General features: G+C 41.2%; 1 protein-coding gene across 2 annotated transcripts; it reads left to right on the forward strand.

Moving 5' to 3' along the window:
* The first annotated feature begins 390 nt into the window (after window positions 1-390).
* Window positions 391-19,277, forward strand: LOC136752809 (serine/threonine-protein kinase N2). 2 transcript variants are annotated; one of them, XM_066708445.1, is made up of 21 exons: window positions 391-786; window positions 1,993-2,086; window positions 2,440-2,570; window positions 2,776-2,839; window positions 3,065-3,231; window positions 3,332-3,394; window positions 3,730-3,853; window positions 4,217-4,324; window positions 4,534-4,614; window positions 4,700-5,010; window positions 10,630-10,753; window positions 11,934-12,186; window positions 12,426-12,514; window positions 16,610-16,673; window positions 16,809-16,963; window positions 17,063-17,125; window positions 17,456-17,588; window positions 17,735-17,842; window positions 18,120-18,200; window positions 18,288-18,561; window positions 18,869-19,277. In XM_066708445.1, the coding sequence occupies exons 5-10, from the start codon at window positions 3,158-3,160 to the stop codon at window positions 4,709-4,711; spliced, it is 462 nt and encodes a 153-aa protein (XP_066564542.1). In that variant the 5' UTR covers window positions 391-786; window positions 1,993-2,086; window positions 2,440-2,570; window positions 2,776-2,839; window positions 3,065-3,157; the 3' UTR covers window positions 4,712-5,010; window positions 10,630-10,753; window positions 11,934-12,186; window positions 12,426-12,514; window positions 16,610-16,673; window positions 16,809-16,963; window positions 17,063-17,125; window positions 17,456-17,588; window positions 17,735-17,842; window positions 18,120-18,200; window positions 18,288-18,561; window positions 18,869-19,277. The 2 variants fall into 2 exon arrangements, with proteins under 2 accessions (XP_066564542.1, XP_066564543.1); XM_066708446.1 differs by having other exon boundaries at window positions 11,996-12,186.
* Window positions 19,278-26,363: the final 7,086 nt, after the last annotated feature.

A 26,363-nucleotide genomic window follows, 5' to 3' on the forward strand; every position in this document is an offset into this window, starting at 1 on the left:
AGATGTATTAAGGAAATAATAGTATCAGTTCATGTTTTATCATACAACACAAATCCTTTAAAACTTGTATTAAACGAATTCTGTTTAGTTAGTGCTAAAAACATATAAAATACAACATAAACTAGATACCTTACACAATCAAAGGGAGGTGGACATACTTCTACTTTTATATACGCAAACAACAGGGGGGGAAACTACAAATGTATTCATAAAGCATCAGTACTGTTATGCATTGCCTAAACCCTTTGACCAAATGACTCCCTTCAGGGTCAAGATTATGCTTTTAATATACAGTTCTGCACAGAATATGGCCAGTCCACCAAGGAATTTAGTGTTTGTGCGATTCTGCGCAGAATTACGTAATCGGTGGTCGTGTTCCTGTAGCGCAGATTTCCGCAGTTCTGCGCAGATCTGCAGAATTCCACCGATCCCATTGGTGGAGCAGCGCAACGCTGCACTGTGCGAATGCGACCTGCGCTACCGGTACGTGACCAGCGTCATCTGTGATCGCTGCGCCAAGTCCCAGAATGCACAGCGGGACTGAGTGCGAAAACGGACTTAAAGGTGGAAGTGTTACGGCCACGATGTACATGAGTGAAGCGCGAAAGCGGAGTAACGAAGACACGTACAGCGTCATTCCAGCACAGATTCGCAGTTTTGATGGATTTATTTATTTGCTGATGATGGCGAAGAGACGACCAACGCTGCAGAGCAGAGCCGAGCCGAGCCGCTCCGTTGGCGCGGAAAGGTGGCGGCCTGTGGATGAGGCGCGGATCAGCACTGTGGGTACGAGTAGTTTCATTAGAGTAAGCCTACGTAGTGGGCGGTGTGCTGTCAAATATTTCTGTATTTTGCAGGCGATATGCAGTGTATTTACGTTTTTTACGTTACTTGAATTTAGTTTATTTACTTATTTATTTAATAAACAGTGTTTGCAGATCATGTGTGTTTTGCAAACGATGTTATTATCATAACCTGAGAAAGAAAGACCGTCATTACCGAATGGGAAGGAGGCAGGAGGAAGAGAGAAGTGTGTGAAAAGACTGGCGGAAAATCCCCCATTTGTGTAGGAAAATCAATGCCATGGGGGAAAATATTTCTCAGATGGTGGGGATTCAGATTGAAATGGGGGATTTCTGTAATATTTTATTGATATTTTTTCTACTAGTGATGCAATAGTATGCAAACTGGTGCACAGACTAGCTCAGCCAGTCATCTTAGCTGTGTATGTGTGCGCTCACGGTAGCGCAGTATCTGCACGTTTTCCGGACAGTCTCAGATGACCACTGGCTAAATTGGTTTACGTCTACGCAGAATAACGAAAGTGCGTGAATGAACCTGATATTTCCCGATTGCGTGCTCACGCCAGCAACGTCCGACCAACATTAGCGTCTAGATACACACATGCCGTAACAAACACTCTCTGTACAGCCTTGTTCTCTCTGATCGAAGAGGACAAACTGAAAGAGCTGGTTTTCCTTTACTTCAATCTTGCAATTTAAAAAGACTTCACGTCAACAGGAAATCATTTTGATTAGTCTTTGATGCTTTATTTAATGTCTGCCTGCTGTGCTATGGTACTATGAGAAGTGTCCAATATAACTGCACATGTTTTTTTTTCTTACATTGCACAGTACTTTTGTTTCATAATTTGTTTGTTTTGCACACCAGGGAAATTTTGCTGAAAAGTCATTATTTTCCTTATTTAACAGCTGCATTTAGTTTTAAAATGTACAGCTAATGGTCACTTTTTTGTTCAAGGAATGATTATCAGTTGATTCTGTGATACAAATGTGCTGTGTCCTATATAAATACAAAATACCTGTACGTATTTCTAAAGAAGGTTAAAATAGTATATATTTAATTCAGTTTGTAAGCAAATATTACAAAGGATTTAATGTTGCATAATTTTGTATTTTTTTTGTCCTGTGCATAATTCCCTGGGTTGTAACTTTTGTTGTTCCTCTTAACATGAAAGTGCTCAATTTGCAGGATGCATGGGCTTCTGACTTCCTGAACGACCCGAATGTCTAGAGGAGCAGCCAGATCTGGAACTAATGACTATTCCACCTTCAGCGGATATGAGGTACTTTAACTTTAACTCCATTCTGACCCACTCCAATATTACAAGAAGGTCGGGATATTCTATATTTGTGGAGCATCTTAAAATAAATTAGCACTTCGATCTCTTCAGCTTTACTTAAGCTATAGAATGAAGTGCAGTACACCTCGTGGATTTGGTAAGAGCTCATTGAGAAAATACATTCAAGATGTTCCAATGATTTTAAAGCAAATTGTGAATGTCAGTCATTATAACGCAACATATCAGGAGTAACGACACAGAAACTCTTTGGATTATTGAAGTGAATTGTCATTCATTAATGTAAAAGCGGAATTTAAGATTCTTGATTTTAACATTTTTTTTTTTCCCCCTTCAAGGACTTTGAATGTCTTACTGTGCTGGGGAGCGGGGGTTTTGGAAAGGTATATCTCTGTCATCCGAGTCATCGTGGTTATCGTGTGGGGCAGCTCCAAACGATCAGTAATTCAATCGAGAATGTGGAAAACAGGTATTTGATCGACACCACTTTTCCAAAAACATATTTGTGGGCACTTTTGATATGGCTTCCACTTTTTAAAATTAAGTCAGACAATGTTTGTGTTAATTTAAGTGCAGCATTAGTGAGGATGTATTCCTAAATGCTCGTGTTGTGAATGTTGGTCCTGGGGTTGAGAGTAGAGTTTGCTCATCTTGAATCTGTCTTGCTTTGACAGGTGCTGCTTGCCGAGCACAGGACCGTTAAAAAGGAGACCTTGTAAACAGTGGTGACATTGAGAGGTAGGGCTTAATCTGTGTTCTAGTGAGGCTCCTGGGTTTGTAAGCATGGCAACGATGGATAAATCTAGTCATGTTTTTAAAGGTACACACCAAGGCAAGGTCTTCATTGACTTTTTGTACTTTCTTACTCTGCAGGAAAGCTGCCATTTTGTTGCGTCTGCTGACTTCTTCACCCATGTTGTTTCTAAATGTATATTCACACTGTCTTTTTTTGTCTTTCCTCAGCATCATGTGTGAAAAGGGCATCCTATAGAGAGTGAATACTTTCTGGTGAACTTCTTCGGCAGTTTCCAGACCGCTGATCACGTGTGCTTTGTAATGGAGTACATGACAGGGGGAGGCCTCAGGATTGACATGTACATGGAGAAGAAGTATTCAGAGCCCCAGGCTGTGTAAGTGAAACTTTGAGTTGCATGACGTGAGCTTAAAAGTCATAGAGGAAAAATATTTGAACTGTGTTTTGTTTTGTTCTGGGTCTCTTTTCTTGAACAGATTTTCTGCTGCATGTGTGGTGCTCAGACTGGAGTGCCAGCACTGTCACAACATCGCACACAGGTAAGTTATCACACATTAGCCATTTTTACAACATCTATCATCCATCCATTTTTGAAACCGCTTATCCTCGTGAGGGTCGCGGGGAAGCCGGAGCCAATCCCGGCAAGCATAGGGTGCAAGGCAGGAATACACCCAGGACAGGATGCCAGTCCATCGCTGTGTATAAAACATACAATGAAGAACAAATCCACAGTCTCCCTCAGATCAAATCCCACCTAAACTATTCACCTATTTCATTTAAATTCTCTTTAAATTTTCTAGTTTAACACTTTGTCTAATTTACATTTTTACTGCAATGTGTTTTTCCCCTGACCTCTGTTAATTGTTCTTGCTAGGTATGGGGTTCAGCGATGGGACCTGCCAGTTTTTGCCTCCCGAGCTGCTGTTAGAGGAGCCATACTCGTGGTTAGCAGACTGGTGTGGGCTGGCATAATCATCTTTGAAATGCTGGTTGGCGAGGTGGGTATTCTTAACCCACGTAATTTTTATACCTCTTGATTTTGCAATGGCTAATCTAAGCTTTCAAGTTAGTATTTCATTTCTTACAGATCTCTCATGCACACTGTACTTCAGGACACTTAGTTCACCAGATCACGTCTGTAGGATTGCGCTTATTGCAGCCATGAATTTCCTTTCTATTCTATAATTGATCTGCTTTTAATAAGTCATGTCTCAGGTGTGTATTGACCATTTTGTTGCACAGTGTACAATATTTGTGTCTGTGTGGCTTATGCATTCCTGGGCTCAGATTGTGAATTATCAAGGGTTCGGTCTGGAGTGACCCTTTAATGTCCTCTCCTGTCTTTCTGCTTGTGCCCATAGACTCCTTTCTCCGGTGACAGTTTCCTCGAGGTGGTTGACAGAATTGTGAACGATGAAGTGCAATATCCCAAGTTCCTATCTGCAGAAGCCTACTCCGTCCTTATAGGGGTTTGTATGCCAGGGTTATTTTTTTGTGACTAGTTTTTTTCCTCTAGTTGGTCCCTCGCTATTCTGTAGCAGTGGAGTGAGATTCACGATTACAACGTACACATGCTCATCTGCACGTCAGACTGAGAACTCCTCTTTAACATCATGTCTGAACTGTACGTCCATTGATGGAGAATAACGTGCCTCTCCTTGTTTTGAATCATCTGCAGCTTCTGGAGAAAGATCCCAGATGGCGCCTTGGGGTCGAGGAACGAGGAGGGGAAGAAGTGAAGCTGCATCCCTTCTTCGAGGTACGTGGCCCACGCAACCATTTTATGGCCGCTGTATACCATGAAGGTGGCACCACCTTGTCCTAATTGTCTCCTCTCGTTTTAGAGTGTGGAATAGCCTGGGCTGGTAGCAAAGACGGTGACACCTCCCTTTGTCCCCACTGTCACAGACCGCAGAGCCCTCTGCACCTTAACAGTCCTCACTCCACACCACAAGTGCAGGGTCCTCACTGCGGAGGAGCAGGACCTGTTCAGGGACTTCGACTGTGTAGCAGATGGGTGTTAGCGCCCTCTCTCTATACGCCTTCCTCCTCACACATACAAACACAGAACAGCAACAATATGTGTTGCACGCACAGGTGCTCTGTCACAGGAACATGCAGGACGTGTGGTTAAGGCACACCAACAGGACACCAGGTAAGTTTAGCACAAGTGTATTATATATACAGAGCAGCAAAGCGTCCAGCACAATCAATGGGCAAAACACATTAATAATTAATGGGGCAACTATACTAAAACCTCATTTAATAAAACTGTCTAATGATACAAAAATCATGAAAGCTAAAATTACTTTCCTTGCAATTTCCTTTAAATCCGATGAGCTTTGTGGCGACTCCCCTCTGGCAGAATGAGAGGAGTAGGTCAGCAAGTTCAGTTTCGTCTTTACCAATTTGGCTATATACCATATATTTATGTTCTACTTGGAATTATTATCATTTTTAATAAACACTGCTTGCAGATCATGGGTGTTTTGCAAACCGCTGTTTAATTGTTTTCAATATTAGTTTTACATTCTATGGTCTATTTGAATTAGTATTATTGCCTTTCCTTTTCTTCTTATTGATAATTATTTTAATTTAAAAAAATGCCATAGTTTTTGTTGAACATGATTTAACAGAACCTGTGAAAAAATCAACTTCAGGCAGGGTACAAAAAATCACACTAATTGCAACGTTTTTTAACATTTTATGAACAGCTGGATGGTGTTTTAGGCTGTTGTCCTGTGAATGGTGTGCAGATCTGCAGATAGCATCACTGTGAAGGTTAATGTGTGCCCATTTACAAGTTAAATTAATGAATGATTACAGCAGATCTGGGTTTCCCTCAAAAAATATTAAGGACTGGTTTCATAAATTAGTGAATTTGTTCAGCTCAAAACTCATACATATGCTCTTATTAGGACACGAGGGGGTCTGTCTTTTCTTCGCGCGCATTTCATCACGCACATTTAATTTGGATTTTCATCAGCACTTTGCATTTTCAGTTACAAAGTGTACACGTGCACTGTCTCTTTTGATTTAAATTGAATATTCTTTAATGGAGAAGTGAATAGAACTCCTAGTGTTTAGGAGTGAAGAGAAGTGTTTAGGAGTTACCCAAGTCAGACACATGACGGGTGAGAGTTGTTTTGTTGTGTTTTTGCTTTCAGAAAGTCTTAGCATTCCTAATCTAGATTGAAGGAAAGGTGACCTAGTTTAGAAGTGGAGTCAGTGAGGTGTCAAGATGAATACAAAGGTATTTAAGCAGCTGTGCTGTTTCTCGGTAACTGAAAAAGGTGTTTAGGGCACCAACAACTTACTAAATTTAGAAGCATGTGGCCACTACAGTGTCAGTTTTGCAGAATTATTGCCTTCCTGGATGAACTCATCCAAGATTTCATTTTGTGAACTTTGTCGGCATGTTGAAGTCCTAGAGATCATGGTCTGTGATCTTGAGGCCCAGCTTGTTGATCTGTGCTGTATTAGTGAAATGGAAGAATTAGTCAATCAGAAAAGACTTACCTGCCACTTGGTATTTTCACCAGCCAAAGGCAAGCATCACAAAAAATGCATGAGGGTGCATACATGTGTGGTGATTATGTTAAAACGTGGCATTTATTCAGGTAATTAATCAATCCCCATAACAAAAGCTAATTGCACACCTGTATAGACTCTTACACAGGTGTGTATGATGGGAAAGGATCTGGATAGAAAAAACATGCTCCCACACACTGTTTCTATTTGCAAGTGTTATAAGGCATTTAACCAAAACATTGCATTCTATTGAATTATAACATTTGCTAGTAGAAATTGTGCAGGAGCATCGTTTTCAAATTAATCAATCACGTATACAATAACATGGCAGCTAATCTCAGACATGCAAACTGACAAGAGGTGAAAAAAGTTAAATGTCTGTAAACCAAGCCCCTGTAGTGGGGTCTGGGGGCATCTTCCCCCATAAGATTTTTGGTGTGTTATTTTAACAGGTAAACAAAGCATTCTGGTACACTCTGAGAAGAAAATAAAGGGAAAAGACAACATTTGACTAGTTTGCAGGTATGTAATCTGTATAAACATACTAAATTAACACATGAGAAGGGGTATTATATGGTGACACATTGTCCCTCTTCATACTCCTCTTCCTCTTTACTGCTACACCCTTCTCTGGGTGTCATTACATTTCAAAAGTATTTTCTTAAGGCCCTTAAAAGTCATCTAAATGAATGTTGTTGTCATTAAAAGTCATCGTTTATAAGCTACAATGTAGAAGTCTGTTTCTCTCTCTGACCAGTGCGCTCTGCAGCACCGCATAATCTGACACCTGCTTTATCAAATGAGTTCCAGGGCTGAGAGAGATCCTTTGGATTGGCTAGATATTCATAGAGTCAGTCTGTGATTGGGTAAAAAAATATCATCTCTAGAAATTATGACAGACAGGGTCCTTTCCATTGGTCAATACCATGCCTGTGTGCTGCAGTTGTGCAAAGACACAATATAAACAAACTGCACACGTTTCTCTTCAGCAGAATCTCCGCTACGCAGCAAAAAATGTATGTCTCTATCGCAAATCGTTTCCCCATAAATTAATACGTTGTAATTGATGCAATTGTTGAATACTTATCTAACAACAACTTTGTTAAATATCTATGTAAAAATACATTAAAAGACTTAGGGAAATGGCATAATAACAGCAGACCTGTCAACTCTCACTCATCTCGTGTCAGACTCTTGTATTATTATTGTTTCCCAACATTATCACAACTTTTTATTGTCACAATTTCAAATTAACTATAAAGGTTGTGACTATTTGTTTATAAAGGAATATTTTGCAATTACAGCTGTAACTGATGGACCAAAATGTTTTTCTTTTTCAATTTTTCTTTCAGTAGCGTCCTTGTGCCAATGTTTTCAACAACACAACAGCGAAATACAAAATGCATAAGACCTATCTACCTAGCTAATGTCATGGTTCCCAAGCACTCACCCTCTATCCCTGCTGGAGGCCGCCATTTCCATGCCTTTCCTAGCACTCTGCCAGCAATCATCCTATTAACATTCCACAACACCCTTGTGCACCCTCTGTTCCCATTTGCTCTGCACCTCCCTACCTAGTTTCCTGTTCCCTTTATAATCCCCTCACTTCCCTCAGTCGTGGTGCAGTTTTGCCAGTCTTTTCTGCAACTCTGAGCATTCTGCCTTGTATCTGCCTTGTTCCATTGACCTTCTGCCTGACTTCCTGACCACTACTCTGTCTCTCCCTTGCTTGCCTTGTTTGCTTGATCCCACAACCCTCACCTGTGATCACGACTATGTTTCCGCCTTCCCTTGATTTGCCAGCACCTGACCCACACCTGTCCGACCATCCCTTCGATCACGCACTACAATTGGGTCCCCTGTTCCCATGCCCAGCGCAGCGTGACAGATAATTTATACAGTCTACTTGACTAAACAGTTGAATTTTACAAACTATACTCAACACAAACTGCCAGACTATGTTCGGAAACACACCTGTGCGTTCAAATATAACAAATAAATAGCAATAGCTGGCTATGTGTGTAATACGTGTTTGTTGTGGACCTCTTTCCTTTTCTGTCATATTATAATTCTAAAACAATTTGATCCAGGTCATTTAAAAGTCATTATTTTTCCACATCCTTAACCTGCAGGAACCTTGCTTTTGCTTCATTGCTCTCCATGAAATATGTCCTCCTGGACCGAAGACTGTCCAGATGCCATATATTTTCAAAAAATATGATATTGCGGTTTGCCAAATCAACTAACAAACCAACAGTACAACGTTAACAAATTAATTTGTATTTTGAAACATTGACAAATACACTGAGGAATTAAAAAAAAAAATTAGTTCCCGTACACTTGTTGGCTACACGCCAAAGTGGCTGGTAAGATTGACAGATTTACCCGCCACTGGCTAAATCTACCTGCATGTGGCAGGTGTTGATTTTATTCCCTGGTTATGTTCCAACTGCTGGACACCAAGTTGGACAGTGACAGCTCACAGGGTGATGGGAGATTATCATGGGCGATTTCAATTGAGGAAAGCCCAGTCAGATGGTAAATGACTGCTTTCTAACTCAATCTGTCAGGAAACCAACCAGAGAGAGCCCATACATTGACTTGATCGTTTCAAATGACCAAGACGGAGTTAGGGGGACACTAGTTTAGAAAACCAATGGCAAAGTGTGATCACAATATGGTTAGCTTTGACGCATACTTTCAAAAAACAAGGACCAAGTCTAAAACCATGGTCTACGATTTTAGAAAAGCAAACCTTGAAGGTATGAGGCAGCACTTACTGGAGCACACTGGATACAGATTCAGTTGAAAATGGATGGCTATATTTTAAGAATATACTACTTAAGGCTCAGGAGAAATTTGTATCAAAACTTAGCAAATTGAGGACCAAAAAACATTGGCCAACATTAGCGTATACAAAAGGGATGGAGATGAAACAGAATACAAAGAATATGTTGCAAAGAGATCTTAAAGGGATCAGGAAAGCAAAGCGGGAAATAGAAAGAAACAGCTCTTGGAGCTAAAACTAATGCAAAGAGTGTGGAGTAGTGGTTAGAGTTCTGGCTCTAGGTTGTGGGTTCAGTCCCTAGGTGGGTGGCACTGCTGTTGTACCCTTGAGCAAGATACTTTACCTAGATTGCCCCTGTAAATGCCCAGCTGTAAAAATGTTGTAACAATTGTAAGTCACCCTGGATAAGGGTGTCTGCTAAGAAATTGAGTAATAATAATATAGGCCTAAGAACAGATATGCAGGAGAAATTCACACATGAAGAGATATTTACATTTAAATTACAAATGCTGCACAAAAAGTGGCTACTGCGCTTCTGTTAAACTGTTTTCAGTGTTATTGTCTGCTCCTTTTATCTGACGTACTTATTAATTGTATTCTATTTTGTGAATAAACTGCTCTTTGGGGCATCTTTTTGAATTACATGTCAATATCAATATTCTTCCTTTAACCAAAGGGCCTTTGTGGGTTGGTTTCAGTATTTGTTAAATACTCTATTCCCTTATATACAAACCTCATTTTGTCAAAATTAAAAAATAAATAAAAAATAAATGCATGAATAAAATACAATACATAGATTAATAAAGGAAATACATCGAAATATATATCAATTTATTTATTTTGGCAAAAATATACCTCCATATTTTATTAATATTTTTATTTCTTGGCAGACGCCCTTATCCAGGGAGACTTACAAAATATGTATTTACTGAGTTGAATATGTACATTCAGACTGCAACTGCTGGTCTAAAAGTCTGTGTGTAATTTCGTGATGAACGGTGATGAAATGTGTGTGATGAATAGACTCAAGGTGTTGTATAGTTTACTATAATGGGATTACTGAAATGTGTATATTTTTGTCAAACTTAAACTTTTAATGTATAAAGGTCATGACTGAAATGTGTACACTTTAATTATAACTTGCTATATGAGGACCTATGGCTGGGGGCATTTCATCTGGCACAGTGCGTTCATATTTACTGACAGGCCACCCTGGGCCGCCTTTTAAACTTTTGGCAGACTCAAAAAGTGGGTGTAAGTTTGCACCTGGACCAGGAGTGTTCACATATGAGTTAAGGCGGCCCTGGGCCAGATGTGTCCTTTCCCCAAGGCACAGGGGGTCATGTGATCCCTGAATACACACAAGTAGTCTGCTGTAACCATGGCGACAGTAATGATACCCTCGTGTCACCTGTTTCCTGAGTCTTAACTAGCTCTCCTTTCATTTTCATTCAGTTGCTGAGCTGACCTGGCTGAGAGTGGATATCCCGCTTGATCTCTTCAGCTGAGCGCTTCGAGTCTGTGTCAACGTTTTTTTTTAGTTTGTGTTTGGACATTCCGCTGATTCACAAGATGTATAGTAAGTATCACCACACTCCTATTTGGATGATAACTAACTGCAGGGTTTGCTACTTGTATAGTTGACCCACTGACGTGGACAGGGGGTGGGGCTGGGGTGGCTCAAACCGTGCTCTCAACTATAACTTGGGGATTAACCCCCCTAAAACTTTCTAATTAATAATTAGATTAGATGAAAGTGAATTTTTAAGGGGAGATGCAATACAATTTTATTAAATGCATGTTGGTTTTAAATCCGGACTGAAGAAATTGCAGTTGCTGCCAGGGTTGGGGTCAATTCCACTAACTCAATTCCAATTCAGTTATTTATCCCTTTAAATTCCATCAAATCAATTCATTATCCAAAACACTTTCCTACATTTCTATTCAGTTCAATTAATCTCAATTCCAAATTAGGATCAATTCTGCAAACTCAATTCCTATTCGATATTTCTCCCACACCAATTCCTTAATCCTTAATGGTTTCCTTCTTTGTTACCATCACAATTATTACAAAATAAAATCATTATAGAGTATTCATAATGGATTATAAAGGGTAAAATGGTAAAATTATTTAAAAAATGCACATGAAAAGCATTTCCAATTCAAATTCTGAAGTATGAGATTGACAATTACAAATTCAATTCCAGCTTAAAAGTCCAATTAAATTCCAATTCCAATGACTGAAACATTCACAATTCCAGTTCATTTCCAATTAGAAGAATCACCATTCCAATTCATGAATTTGAATTACAAGAATCATTAAGAATTCAAATTGGAATTGATCAATTCAATAAGTATAAGATTTGAGTTGGAATTAGCCCATAATTTAAATTTAAATTGAATTGACCCCAACCCTGGTTGCTGCAGTATATAAAGAAGTTAAGGTCCAAACAAGTGGTTAAGGTTATACATTTTATTGGTAAATGTTTTATAAATATAAATGGCATTCCTTTAGTGGTGGAGCAGGAAGAGTCCCACCCAGAGTGGGATGTCTGTTTCATGTCAAGTGTTAAATTCTCTAATTATTTCTTTACCCCTGCCCCCCACTTCATAACGTGTGTCCAGTAGCCACCACATCCAATAACATCTTCTGCAAAATCAGTGCGGCTCAACGGTGTCAGAGCTGAATTTGAAGTCAAAGTCTCCTCTATGAAGCCTGTTACAGGAGAACTGATTTACATTTTGGTTTTGCCCAACAGGTGTAGCTCTGTACCAGAAAAGATGCGATTTGGCTCAATCTTGCCTTTCGTGTTGCCTACAGCACTGGTGCTCATGAGCTGGTGGTGGTACAGATCACGCAACAAGGAGCTCGACGCCAGTCATGACATGGAGGAAGGTGCTGAAGCGGGCCTGCCTGAGACGCACAGCCTCCCTGCCTCCTCCAGCGAAGACAGACATGGCAGCTTGGAGAAGAGCTGCTCCCAGGCAACCAGTCACAGTTCACTAGGGCAGGTGTGTTTTGCTATAGCAGATGTAGGAAAACTGAGACAGGATTAGCCTTTCAGGAACCTGACAGTTGACCTTTCCTCTCAGTCTATTAGGCTCAAAGGATTGGCCAATAACTGTTATATGTATGTATGCATGTATTTTACTTTAAAATATAATTTGTCAGTAAAAACCCTAGGGGACAAAAGTATTGTTTAAGCTACACTTTTGTTGTTCCTCTTAACATGAAAGTGCTCAATTTGCAGGATGCATGGGCTTCTGACTTCCTGAACGAATGTCTAGAGGAGCAGCCAGATCTGGAACTAATGACTGTTCCACCTTCAACAGATATGAGGTACTTTTGAATAGTGTAACTCCATTCTGACACACTCCAATATTACAAGAAGGTCGGGATATTCTACAGTGAGGGGAAAAAAGTATTTGATCCCCTGCTGATTTTGTACGTTTGCCCACTGACAAAGAAATGATCAGTCTATAATTTTAATGGTAGGTGTATTTTAACAGTGAGAGACAGAATAACAACAAAAAAATCCAGAAAAACGCATTTCAAAAAAGTTATAAATTGATTTGCATGTTAATGAGGGAAATAAGTATTTGACCCCTTCGACTTAGTACTTGGTGGCAAAACCCTTGTTGGCAATCGCAGAGGTCAGACGTTTCTTGTAGTTGGCCACCAGGTTTGGACACATCTCAGGAGGGATTTTGTCCCACTCCTCTTTGCAGATCCTCTCCAAGTCATTAAGGTTTCGAGGCTGACGTTTGGCAAAACAGATTTTCTATGGGATTAAGGTCTGGAGACTGGCTAGGCCACTCCAGGACCTTAATGTGCTTCTTCTTGAGCCACTCCTTTGTTGCCTTGGCTGTGTGTTTTGGGTCATTGTCATGCTGGAATACCCATCCACGACCCATTTTCAATGCCCTGGCTGAGGGAAGGAGGTTCTCACCCAAGATTTGACAGTACATGGCCCCGTCCATCGTCCCTTTGATGCGGTGCAGTTGTCCTGTCCCCTTAGCAGAAAAACAACCCCAAAGCTTAAGGTTTCCACCTCCATGTTTGACGGTGGGGATGGTGTTCTTGGGGTCATTCCTCCTCCTCCAAACACCGCGAGTTGAGTTGATGCCAAAGAGCTCGATTTTGGTCTCATCTGACCACAACACTTTCACCCAGTTCTCCTCTGAATCATTCAGATGTTCATTGGCAAACTTCAGACGGGCCTGTACATGTGCTTTCTTGAGCAGGGGGACCTTGCGGGCGCTGCAGGATTTCAGTCCTTCACAGCGTAGTGCGTTACCAATTGTTTTCTTGGTGACTATGGTCCCAGCTGCCTTGAGATCATTAACAAGATCCTCCCGTGTAGTTCTGGGCTGATTCCTCACCGTTCTCATGATCATTGAAACTCCAAGAGGTGAGATCTTGCATGGAGCCCCAGACCGAGGGAGACTGACAGTTATTTTGTGTTTCTTCCATTTGCGAATAATCGCACCAACTGTTGTCACCTTCTCACCAAGCTGCTTGGCGATGGTCTTGTAGCCCATTCCAGCCTTGTGTAGGTCTACAATCTTATCCCTGACATCCTTGGACAGCTCTTTGGTCTTGGCCATGGTGGAGAGTTTGGAATCTGATTGATTGATTGCTTCTGTGGACAGGTGTCTTTTATACAGGTAACGAGCTGAGATTAGGAGCAGTCCCTTTAAGAGAGAGCTCCTAATCTCAGCACGTTACCTGTATAAAAGACACCTGGGAGCCAGAAATCTTGCTGATTGATAGGAGATCAAATACTTATTTCCCTCATTAACATGCAAATCAATTTATAACTTTTTTGAAATGCGTTTTTCTGGATTTTGTTGTTGTTATTCTGTCTCTCACTGTTAAAATACACCTACCATTAAAATTATAGACTGATCATTTCTTTGTCAGTGGGCAAAATCAGCAGGGGATCAAATACTTTTTTCCCTCACTGTATATTTGTTGTGCATCTTAAAATAAATTAGCACTTCAATCTCTTCAGCTTTACTTAAGATGCAGTACACCTCGTGGATTTGGTAAGCGCTCATTGAGAAAATGCATACAGATGTGGAAATTACGTTCAACATGTTCCTATGATTTTAATGCAAATTGTGAATGTCGGTTCATGATAATGCAACATCAGGAGTAATGATACAGAAACTGTTTGGATTATTGAAGTGAATTGTCATTTAGTTATGTAAAGGCAGAATTTAAGATTCTTGATTAAAAAAAATTTCCCCCCTTCATGGACATCAAGGACTTTGAATGTCTTGCTGCACCTGGGTGCAGGGGGTTTTGGAAAGGTCATCCCTGTCATCCGAGTCATCGTGGTTATCATGTGGGGCAGCTCCAAACGATCAGTAATTCAATCGAGAATGTGGAGAACAAGTATTTGATTGACACCACTATTCCAAAAACATATTTGTGGACACTTTTGATATGACTTCCACTTTTTAAAATGAAGTCAGACAATGTTTGTGTTAATTTAAGTGCAGCATTATTGAGGATCAGGGAATAAAATTAACACCCGCCACCCACCAACTATAGGTAGATTCAGCCAGTGGCGGGTAAATCTGTCAATCTTACCAGCCACTTTGGCAGGTAGCCAACAAGTGTACGGGAACTCAACTTTTTTTAAATTTCTCATAGCGTATTTGTCTGTGTTTACAACGTTAACAAATTAAATTTTGAATGTTAGTATGTTGGTATGGCATCTGGACAGCCTTCGGTCCAGGAGGACATATTTCATGGAGAGCAATGAAGCAGAAGTTAGGTTCTTGCAGGCTAAGGATGTGGAAAAATAATGACTTTAATTTTAATAGTCGTAATTACTGACTTTTTAATTACCTGGATCAAAGTGTTTTAGAATTATGACAGAAACGGAAAGAGGACCGCAACAACACAATAATATTACACACACAGCCAGCTATTGTTATTTATTTGTTAAATAAAACGAATGAATGTACAGGTGTGTTTCCAAACATAGACTGGCAGTCTATGTTGAGTGTGCTTTGGAAATGTGGAAAAGTAAATAGTTTAATCAAGTAGATTGTTTAAATTAGCTAGGTAGATAGGTCTTATACATTTTGTATTTCGCTGTTGTGACCAGAAAACATTGCCACAAAGATGCTATTGTTGCAGCTCACATTGCTAAACTAGCAATTGAATGAAAATGTATAAAAATTGAAAAAGAAAAACATTTTGGTCGGTCAGTTACAGCTGTAATTGCAAAATACTCCTTTATAAACAAATAGTCACAACCTTTATAGTTAATTTGAAATTGTAACAAAAAGTTGTGATAATGTCTGGAAACAATAATACGAGTTGACAGGTATGCTGTTATTATGCTATTTCCATACATCTTCTAATAATGTATTTTTACATAGATATTTATTTAACAAAGTTGTTGTTAGATAAGTATTCATCAATTACAAGGTATTAATTTATGGGGAAACGATTTGTGATAGAGAGATGCATTTTTTGCTGCTTTGCCGAGATTCCATGTGCGGTTTGTTTATATTGCATCTTTGCTGGCGTTTGCTCAACTGCAGAACATAGGCATGGTATTGACCAATGGAAGGGGCATTACTGTGGGTCTGTCATCAGCCCTAGAGATTTTTTACCCAATCACAGACTGACTCTATGAATATCTAGCCAATCCAAAGGATCTCTCTCAGCCCTGGAACTCATTTGATAAAGCAGGTGTCAGATTACACGCACTGGTCAGAGCGCAGATGAGAGAAACTTTTAGGACTTTTACATTGTAGCTTATAAACAATTACTTTTAATGACAACAACATTAATTTTAATGACTTTTAAATACTGAAATGTAATAACTTTTAATCATGAAAGCCAGAGAAGGGAGTAGCAGTGAAGAGGAGTATGAAGAGTGACAATGTCACATTTAACACCCCTTCTCATGTGTTTATACAGATCCTCATTAGCTGCCATGTAATTGCATATGTGATTGATTAATTTGAAAATGATGCTCACGCACACTGTCTCTACTAGCAAGAATTATAATTCAATAGAATGCAGTGTTTTGGTCAAAGACCTTATAACACTTGCACGTAGAAACAGTGTGTGGGAGCATGTTTTTTCTATCCAGATCCTTTTCCTTCATATTTACCTGTGTAAGAGTCTATACAGGTGTGCAATTAGCTTTTGTTATGGGGATTGATTAATTACCTGAATAAATGTCATGTTTCATCATGTTCACGACACATTTACGCACACTCATGCATTTTTGGCTGGTAAAAATACCAAGTGGCTGGTACATTTTTTCCTTCTACCAGACACAGTGGCTAGTGGCCAAAAAAGTAAATTTTATCCCCTGGTGAGGATGTATTGCTCGTGTTGTGAATGTTGGTCCTGGGGTTGAGAGTAGAGTTTGCTCATCTTGAATCTGTCTTGCTTTGACAGGTGCTGCTTGCCGAGCACAAGACCGTTAAAAAGGAGACCTTGTAAACAGTGGTGACATTGAGAGGTAGGGCTTAATCTGTGTTCTAGTGAGGCTCCTGGGTTTGTAAGCATGGCAACGATGGATAAACCTAGTCATGTTTTTAAAGGTACACACCAAGGCAAGGTCTTCATTGACTTTTTGTACTTTCTTACTCTGCAGGAAAGCTGCCATTTTGTTGCGTCTGCTGACTTCTTCACCCAGGTTCTTTCTAAACATATATTCACACTGTCTGTCTTTTGGCTCGCCTCAGCATGAGGCCTCAGGATGGACATGGACATGTACATGGAGAAGAAGTATTCAGAGCCCCAGGCTGTGTAAGTGAAACTTTGAGTTGCATGACGTGAGCTTAAAAGTCATAGAGGAAAAATATTTGAACTGTGTTTTTTTTGTTCTGGGTCTCTTTTCTTGAACAGATTTTCTGCTGCCTGTGTGGTGCTCAGACTGGAGTGCCAGCACTGTCACAACATCGCACACAGGTAAGTTATCACACATTAGCCATTTTTACAACATATATCCATCCATCCGTTTTCGAAACCGCTTATCCTCGTGAGGGTCGTGGGGAAGCCGGAGCCAATCCCAGCAAGCATAGGGTGCAAGGCAGGAATACACCCAGGACAGGGTGCCAGTCCATCGCTGTGTATAAAACATCTTAGATTTTAAAATGTATTCATATGACTAACAAATCCTCCTAAAATCAGTGTAGACATTTTAATAATAGTACTGATTTCCTAGTTTAACACTTTGTCTAATTTACATTTTTACTGCAATGTGTTTTTCCCCTGACCTCTGTTAATTGTTCTTGCTAGGTATGGGGTTCAGCGATTGGGACCCGGACAATCCGCGGGACCCCCCAGTTTATGGCTGTAGGATTGCGCTTATTGCAGCCATGAATTTCCTTTCTATTCTATAATTGATCTGCTTTAATAAGTCATGTCTCAGGTGTGTATTGACCATTTTGTTGCACAGTGTACAATATTTGTGTCTGTGTGGCTTATGCATTCCTGGGCTCAGATTGTGAATTATCAAGGGTTCGGTCTGGAGTGACCCTTTAATGTCCTCTCCTGTCTTTCTGCTTGTGCCCATAGACTCCTTTCTCCGGTGACAATTTCCTCGAGGTGGTTGACAAAATTGTGAATGATGAAGTGCAATATCCCAAGTTCCTATTTGCAGATGCCTGCTCCGTCCTGATAGGGGTCTGTATGCCAGGGTTATTTTTTAGTTTTTTTCCTCTAGTTGGTCCCTCGCTATCCTGCTTACCAACCATAATGAATGCTTGTCAGTGTTACTGAAATGTTACGGAACTGGAGAAAGACCCAGTGACTGTGTAGCAGTAGAGTGAGGTTCACGATAACAACGTACACATGCTCATCTGCACGTCAGACTATGAGAACTCATCTTTAACATGATGTCTGAACTGTACGTCCATTGATGGAGAATAACGTGCCTCTCCTTGTTTTGAATCATCTGCAGCTTCTGGAGAAAGATCCCAAATGGCGCCTTAGGGTCGAGGAACGAGGAGGGGAAGAAGTGAAGCTGCATCCCTTCTTCGAGGTACGTGGCCCACGCAACCATTTTATGGCTGCTGTATACAATGAAGGTGGCACCACCTTATCCTTATTGTCTCCTCTCTCATTTTAGAGTGTGGATTAGCCTGGGCTGGTAGCAAAGACGGTGACACCTCCCTTTGTCCACACTGTCACAGACCGCAGAGCCCTCTGCACCTTAACAGTCCTCACTCCACACTACAAGTGCAGGGTCCTCACTGCGGAGGAGCAGGACCTGTTCAGGGACTTCGACTGTGTAGCAGATGGGTGTTAGCGCCCTCTCTCTCAACAAAACGTGTTGCAAGCACAGGTGCTCTGTCACAGGAATATGCAGGATGTGTGGTTAAGGCACACCAACAGGACACCAGGTAAGTTTAGCACAAGAGTATTATATATACAGAGCAGCAAAGCGTTCAGCACAAGCAAAGCAACAGGGTGAGAAGTCTGTACCGAGCCAACACAAGCTTCACAACAAGGGCAAAATACATAAATAATAAAAGGGGCAACTATGCTAAAACCATTTTTAATAAGACTGGCTAATGATATTAAAATCATGAAAGCTAAAATTACTTTCCTTGCAATTCCCTTTAAATCCGTTGAGCTTTGTGGCGACTCCCCACTGGCAGAAAGAGCGGAGTAGGTCTCTAACAGTTCCATATATTCCCAATTTACCAGCTTCCAACAGCGCATACCTGGAACACAGAAGGGAAGCGAGGCAGAAGGAGCCCCCAGAAACCGCTGACAGGGAGAGCAGGGACTGTGGTCGGGGACATGGTGAACCCCAGCATGCCCTTGTCTTGGAGGTGGCCAAACTGCTGCAGACTTTTCCTCCTTCACATCTGTCATTGGTGTTGCTCATTCTGGGTAAGGCAGCAAGGTTACAGCACCTGGGGGCGGCAAAGCAGAATACCATGTGTTTCCAGCTCCAGCATGTGAGCTTCAGGTTCTGGCAGCTGCTCCAGTTACCTCAGCCCTCATTCCAGTTCTGGTGGCTCAGTGTCTGTCTTTTTTTGTTGGTTGAGGTTTCCTGGTTGTACAGGAAAGGAAAATTAGAAAAAAGTTATTAAAAATATTCAAACATGAATGGTTGATTTCTTCTGTGAAAATGCGGGTATTCAATTAATTTGCTCTTGTTCATCCAGGAATTATTATGTATTACTTTTATTTCTTGGCAGACGCCCTTATCCATTAGTGTGAATAATTGTGATCACTGATCAAAGTGATCAAAGTGGAGTGAGAAGCAAGGACTGTGTGGTCTATATATTTATTCCTTGGACCACACAATTGGTTCTCTGTGCTGGATCCTGTCAACTGATTTTATTGTCCTATGATTCAGGAAAATAGTTTAATTGGATGTTCAGAGCCAGATCGTCTTTCATCCTCTGCCGGTTTCTCCCTGTGCGTTGTCTTGAGTTGTCACTCATCCCTCATCCCTCACATTAATTTAAAACTAACTGCAGCATCAGTGGCTTAATGTACAGTTCACCCCCTGCTTCCAGCCCGTCACTTTGGATTAATGCTTTGTTTCTTTAAAGCATTTATTTCTCAGGGTTGGAGAACCTTCTCGGTTCTGTGTGCTGTGTAGTGCACAGGGAGTGTGACAGGCAAGGTAGACCACTGATTAAAACCTAGTTTGTGTATTCTGTGCATTTTGGCTCAGGTCTAATAGAAGATGTGTTAGATTGTTATGTTATGTTAGTGTTATGTTTGCAGCTGTGCTGAATATCCTTGAATACTGTAAAAACTCAAAAACCGATCCACATTTTCTACAAGAAGAAATTTCAATTTTAATTTTAAAACCAGGCCTATAATGTGTAACTGAACACAAGCATCTCTCAATCTGCCAAAATGGGCATTAACCTCTCTAACCCCAGATGTTACTGTGTCACAGTTGGGGGAGAGCAGCTCTGTCCAAGACTGGATTAATCCAACTGTATGTGAAATCATGCATGCAACAGTTCACTGGCAAGATCTTGATTATTATTATTCATAAATGGCATCACAGGGCGATTCTATATGGCATTCAAAAGGTTTTTTTTTTTTCTCTTCACAACAAACTGGATCGCAGTGCCATCCCTGAATACTTTTCTATTGTCATTAACCCCTAACTACACAAGGCACAATGCCAGGAATCGACGGTCTTCGTTAGAATGAAGACAATGGTGTTGTGTAAAGGGATACTCAATGGAGAACCCTTTTCTCATGACCTTTGCCCTTTTCTCATCTGTTTTACTTTGGCACTTCTCATCCTAAAGGAGTAATGTGCTCCGTTTCACTTTGTGCTTTATTGCAATTGGTTGAGGTAGCTGGGCTACTCATTTGAATTATAGGAGGGGGATGGGTAACAATGTGGTATCACTACTTATGACTTACATGTATATTTAACTTACATGGTATTATGGATACTAACCTACCTGTTCTTATACTGCTGCTGCTGCTGCTGACTACTCCCAACCTAAACACTACTACTGCTCCAACTAATCTATAAACTAGCATTGATACTGACATACACTCACCTAAAGGATTATTAGGAACACCATACTAATACTGTGTTTGACCCCCTTGCGCCTTCAGAACTGCCTTAATTCTACGTGGCATTGATTCAACAAGGTGCTGAAAGCATTCTTTAGAAATGTTGGCCCATATTGATAGGATAGCATCTTGCAGTTGATGGAGATTTGTGGGATGCACATCCAGGGCACGAAGCTCCCGTTCCACCACATCCCAAAGATGCTCTATTGGGTTGAGATCTGGTGACTGTGGGGGCCAGTTTAGTACAGTGAACTCATTGTCATGTTCAAGAAACCAATTTGAAATGATTGGACCTTTGTGACATGGTGCATTATCCTGCTGGAAGTAGCCATCAGAGGATGGGTACATGGTGGTCATAAAGGGATGGACATGGTCAGAAACAATGCTCAGGTAGGCCGAGGCATTTAAACGATGCCCAGTTGGCACTAAGGGGCCTAAAGTGTGCCAAGAAAACATCCCCCACACCATTACACCACCACCACCAGCCTGCACAGTGGTAACAAGGCATGATGGATCCATGTTCTCATTCTGTTTACGCCAAATTCTGACTCTACCATCTGAATGTCTCAACAGAAAGCGAGACTCATCAGACCAGGCAACATTTTTCCAGTCTTCAACTGTCCAATTTTGGTGAGCTTGTGCAAATTGTAGCCTCTTTTTCCTATTTGTAGTGGAGAGGAGTGGTACCCGGTGGGGTCTTCTGCTGTTGTAGCCCATCCGCCTCAAGGTTGTACGTGTTGTGGCTTCACAAATGCTTTGCTGCATACCTCGGTTGTAACGAGTGGTTATTTCAGTCAAAGTTGCTCTTCTATCAGCTTGAATCAGTCGGCCCATTCTCCTCTGACCTCTAGCATCAACAAGGCATTTTCGCCCACAGGACTGCCGCATACTGGATGTTTTTCCCTTTTCACACCATTCTTTGTAAACCCTAGAAATGGTTGTGCGTGAAAATCCCAGTAACTGAGCAGATTGTGAAATACTCAGACCGGCCCGTCTGGCACCAACAACCATGCCACGCTCAAAATTGCTTAAATCACCTTTCTTTCCAATTCAGACATTCAGTTTGGAGTTCAGGAGATTGTCTTGACCAGGACCACACCCCTAAATGCATTGAAGCAACTGCCATGTGATTGGTTGGTTAGATAATTGCATTAATGAGAAATTGAACAGGTGTTCCTAATAATCCTTTAGGTGAGTGTACATGCTACTATTAAAATTACACATATGAATATATTACCCAGAGAGTCCTGTCACACGCAGCTGTAGACACTTTACTTGCTGTCCATACGGTCCTCTGAGGATATCTTGTGGCAGAGGATGGCCTGGGCCGAATCTCTGGATTCGGCATGCCCTGGGGGAGGTAGTAGGGTATCTGCCGCCCTCGCCACACTGCAGCAGATTGGCTGCACCAGTCTCTGCCCGAGAGCCTGGGTGCAGGGGGACTGCTATAATCAGGAGCCCGCAGGCAGCGCCTGACAGCACTACACTGTGGGCTGAAGCCTGCATGCTCAACCAAAACGCAGCACATCAGTCTGAAGGACCCTGCACGGCAGCCCACATCTCACCCTCTGTCTCACTGAGCAGGAACCCACTGTACACTGCCCCTCCAGCATCTGCAGCTGCCTGATTGCCTCTACGGCCCTGAGGATCACACCCTCCACCATGCTGCCTTCTGCCCTCCTGGCACACTGCTGCTGCAGTTGTAGAGAGAGACAGCAACATTGGATTGGATCACCCTGATCCAGATACAAACTTTTCAAGATTACCAAATCCGGATTACCAGTGCTCTAAATGAGACAACATATCACAATGTAGGCTACTAGCTATGTAAAGAACAACAGGTAGAATAGCCAGCGTGGGGTCACTTTTAAGTGTTTTTATTTGAAGAGACAAAACAGCACAGTAACACAATACAAACATCCCCTTCTGTTTTCAATTTCTTTTAACAGTCAGACCCCTCATCTGACCCACAACAAATAAATAACTACTTTTGACTGGTTAATCGCTGATATTGTGTCATTGTAATTAATATGCAGTGATGAATGACAGTTAAAATGAAATATTATTTTTGTTTGATATTGACAGCTGTTTGGAGGATTATTTTATAGGGACAATCTATTTTTTTTTCTTTACTGTACAGAAAGGCTTAATAGGAAGCCTAATGTATACTTTATCACTGTAACAGTTAAATCAAGTGCAAAATATACATAATTGTACTGTATATATTCTACATGATACAAATGTTGTATTATTTGACCAATTTTAAAGTTTTATTACATTTTGTTCCTGAAATCCACCCTGAATCCACCCTTCTGGGATCAGGATAATCCTGATTGTTTGGATCAAAGGTATCCCAATTCTACTTATAAGTTTTGAACAACACATACTGAAGGTTGGATCCAGATCAAAACCAAGACTGGATTATGTGATGTAATCCGATTTCAGAATCCTTTTTTTTTCTTTTGAACAACCCATTTTCAAGATTTGATCCAATCCGACCTCCTGGGGTTGATGGTGAGTTGATTCCACTAGGGGGCGGCCTCAGCTACACTACATTAAAACTGCAAAAATCACTGAGCAACAGGCTGCACTGTGTGATACGCAGTGCCTGACTATATACAGGTGCATGAACTCTGTCTCGCCTCCTTGTCCACCACCATTTTCTTGGAGAGATAATGTTGTCAGGGAGAGGAAGAACCTCAGTTTTAGCAGTGATCATAAACACACAGACAGCACAGGAAAACAACATGGGTAAACTCTTAAGGCACACACAACACAAGCAGGCGCTCACAGGTCAGACAGCTGTGTTGGCAGGGACTGACAGCAGGCGGAGTGCCTCTGACCCTTCCAGTGCCACTCCAGCCTCAGCTCCCTGCGGGCCTCCACCTCCAGCTCCTGCAGCATCAGGTGCTAATTCACCTTCCAGGCCTGGTCAGAGAGCACAGGGCACAGCATGTCAACACAACACCTATCTATCTGTCTGTTGAGTGGATATCTTTCTCCAAGCTGACTGACATACCCAAGCTACAAATATCTACATTACGACAACATTACAATGGTCAACATCAGTCTAACATCTTATTCCCACCTCAGACTGCCGATTCATCAGTGGAAGTCTATCTGTCTCCCTATATATGTTGTCACTGATCTTAGTCCCCTGTCTGTCAGTCCACCTCTCTCTCCATCCACTCTGTAGTCAGGGTCGCTGCGGTGTCTGCCTCTCCAGATGCTGCTGCAGCAACAAACGTACGGTAACATTAACACACAGCTCACTAACACAGCGCAGTAATGTGTTAGTAGAAATGCTGATCACTGAGCCCTGCTGTGTCAGTCTGCTGTTTACCCTCTGGTATAGCCCAGTGGTGTAGTAGGTACTGCGGACTCCACCTATCACTGAAAGGGAGACTGTAGATTAAAGTTTGCTCCCTGGGTTTTAGGTATGGCAAGGGCACTCTGAAAAGTAAATTAACGCACATATAACATATAAATAAACAGCTCACTACGACAGCAGAGTAACACACTCACACACACACTCCCCCAATGTTGAGAGAATGTTAGTCAGGCTCCATAGGCATAAGGGACGTGTCCCCCCCCCCCCGATATTGACAGCATCCTCCCAATTTTCACATATTGTCCCCCCAAATTCTGAAATGAACCCTATGCCCCTGACAATACAACACACCTTAATAAGCATTACAAACTATAGGTATATATTAAAATTATATACAAATGCATTTGCTTACAACCAAGTATAATTAGTTAATTAAGCAATCCCTTAACACAGCTTGAACTGTGTACTAATACAACCTAAGGAAATTCAGGAGACATCAATTATCATTAATTAATTAAGGCAGAAATTGACAAATTAATGTATGAAGGAAAAACTCACTGCTCTCTGTTCCTGGATGACAGATTCAAATGAGGATTTCAGATTATACATACTTCTTTCTTCGACTTTCTTCTTTCTTCGAGCAGAATGAGCATGAGGTTCATCAGCTGGCCCTTAAACTAGGCTTACGTTGAGGAGACCATTATGACATAGCCATGTGATCTCAGAAAACGAAATAGGGGACGTGGTTAATACATCATAATCTTATATATTATGATCTACATACATTTTAATAAAGGACACTCCCTGGGCAAACAACATTACTACTGTGTGTGGTATATGTAGGACCACAATGGGAAACCTCATTGTAACACAAAAGAGTATGGCATTACATCTTGTAGCAATCTCAAGTCTCGCTAAGAGGCCTGGGCCTTTTAGTGATGCGGTAAAATCACTGCACTGTGATGTGTGGGAGAAATAATAATAAATTGAAAAAATAATAAAATGGTCATTAACCACTGTATAATAATAATGATGATGATGATGATTATGAGGCCAATAATTATTATAACTGATCATACAGCAGAAAAAGCCACCAAAAGTAATAAGGCTGTTTTTACATCATAATGAGCTAGAGCAGCCAGTTGCTCCAAGGTTGCCAGACTGGTCAATTAAACTGGATGGACATGATTGCCGGTTTACAGCAGCCAGTCGGTTAACCCCACCTGAACAACTGAGTTCATTTTGAGAAGATCCAAATTGTTCTTTTAAAAAACTTGCTTAGTGCTTCAAAAACTTCACCAGCAGCACACATTCATAGGAATCAGACATAACAGCTCTATAAGTCTTGCTATCAAAAAGCATTGTTATCAAATGGGATTTGTTTGACCAGCTTTGTGGCAGATATTTTTGGTTTTTCTTCATAAATTGTCACTTCTTCCAGCATATATATATTTTTAAAGCTCAGTTTCAGTGAAAGGCTTTTGCTATTTGCAAGATGCCATGGAACACAAAGGGATGATGCTGTTGCTGTAAGGCTAGCAGAGCCCTTCAAAGCCAATGGTCTAGGATGAAAAAGGGGAGTCAAGGAGACAGGGAAAGGGTCAAGAAACACGCAAACAGCACAGAGCAGGAGATCAAAAATCAGTACTCAGGAAAACAACAAAGGTAAAAAACTCAGATAGACAGTAAACAAAGGGCGAAATGCTCAGTAATGCCACCGAGTGGTAAACAAGACTTCACAAGGAGGAAGGAAAGCAAAGGTGCATGAATCTGATGAGCTGGGGAATGACAGATAGGTGCACAAATGACCATGTGACAAGGACTGATTAGTCATGGGGTGCAGAGAGTCAGAGGGAAACTGCAAAACTAGGGAGAGGGAGACATTTGGTGATGAACTTGGGGAATGTCAGGGCTTGGTCATGATAGTTGCATTTTCCTGGATAGATGTGGTATTATGGATTGCAAAGACAGTTGTGGCATAAACTCTTATTAAACCAGTCATCATTTTGCACAATAGAGGCTCAATCCCAGCAAGCTAGGAGAGCGAGATCTCCTATAGCCGTAGCCATGGACTGTAGTGTGGATGCAAGCAGGCGGAGGAGCCTCGGAAGCAGGGGCGAGATCTCTATGACAGACCGGTGAGCCAGGGTACAGCCAAGCCTCGCAATTACAGTTGCATGTTCCTGCTCTTACTATGGAAGGAAAACCCTGATAACAAGAGAAACGCAGAGCAGATAGTGTACTAGATAATTTAACAAATTAGCAGGGAATATCTGTAAAGAATATAATTAATAAAAGCATGCAGCT

Source organism: Amia ocellicauda, chromosome 7 (genome assembly GCF_036373705.1).
Source record: "Amia ocellicauda isolate fAmiCal2 chromosome 7, fAmiCal2.hap1, whole genome shotgun sequence".
Lineage (NCBI taxonomy): Eukaryota > Metazoa > Chordata > Actinopteri > Amiiformes > Amiidae > Amia > Amia ocellicauda.

What these genes read in the sequence shown, in the direction of transcription:
- LOC136752809 (XM_066708445.1), top strand. Translation starts at nt 3,158, where the DNA reads ATGGAGTACATGACAGGGGGAGGCCTCAGGATTGACATGTACATGGAG. An exon ending in TATTCAGAGCCCCAGGCTGT is followed by an intron (nt 3,232 to 3,331) that starts GTAAGTGAAACT and finishes TTTCTTGAACAG; the next exon opens with ATTTTCTGCTGCATGTGTGG. An exon ending in CCTACTCCGTCCTTATAGGG is followed by an intron (nt 4,325 to 4,533) that starts GTTTGTATGCCA and finishes AATCATCTGCAG; the next exon opens with CTTCTGGAGAAAGATCCCAG.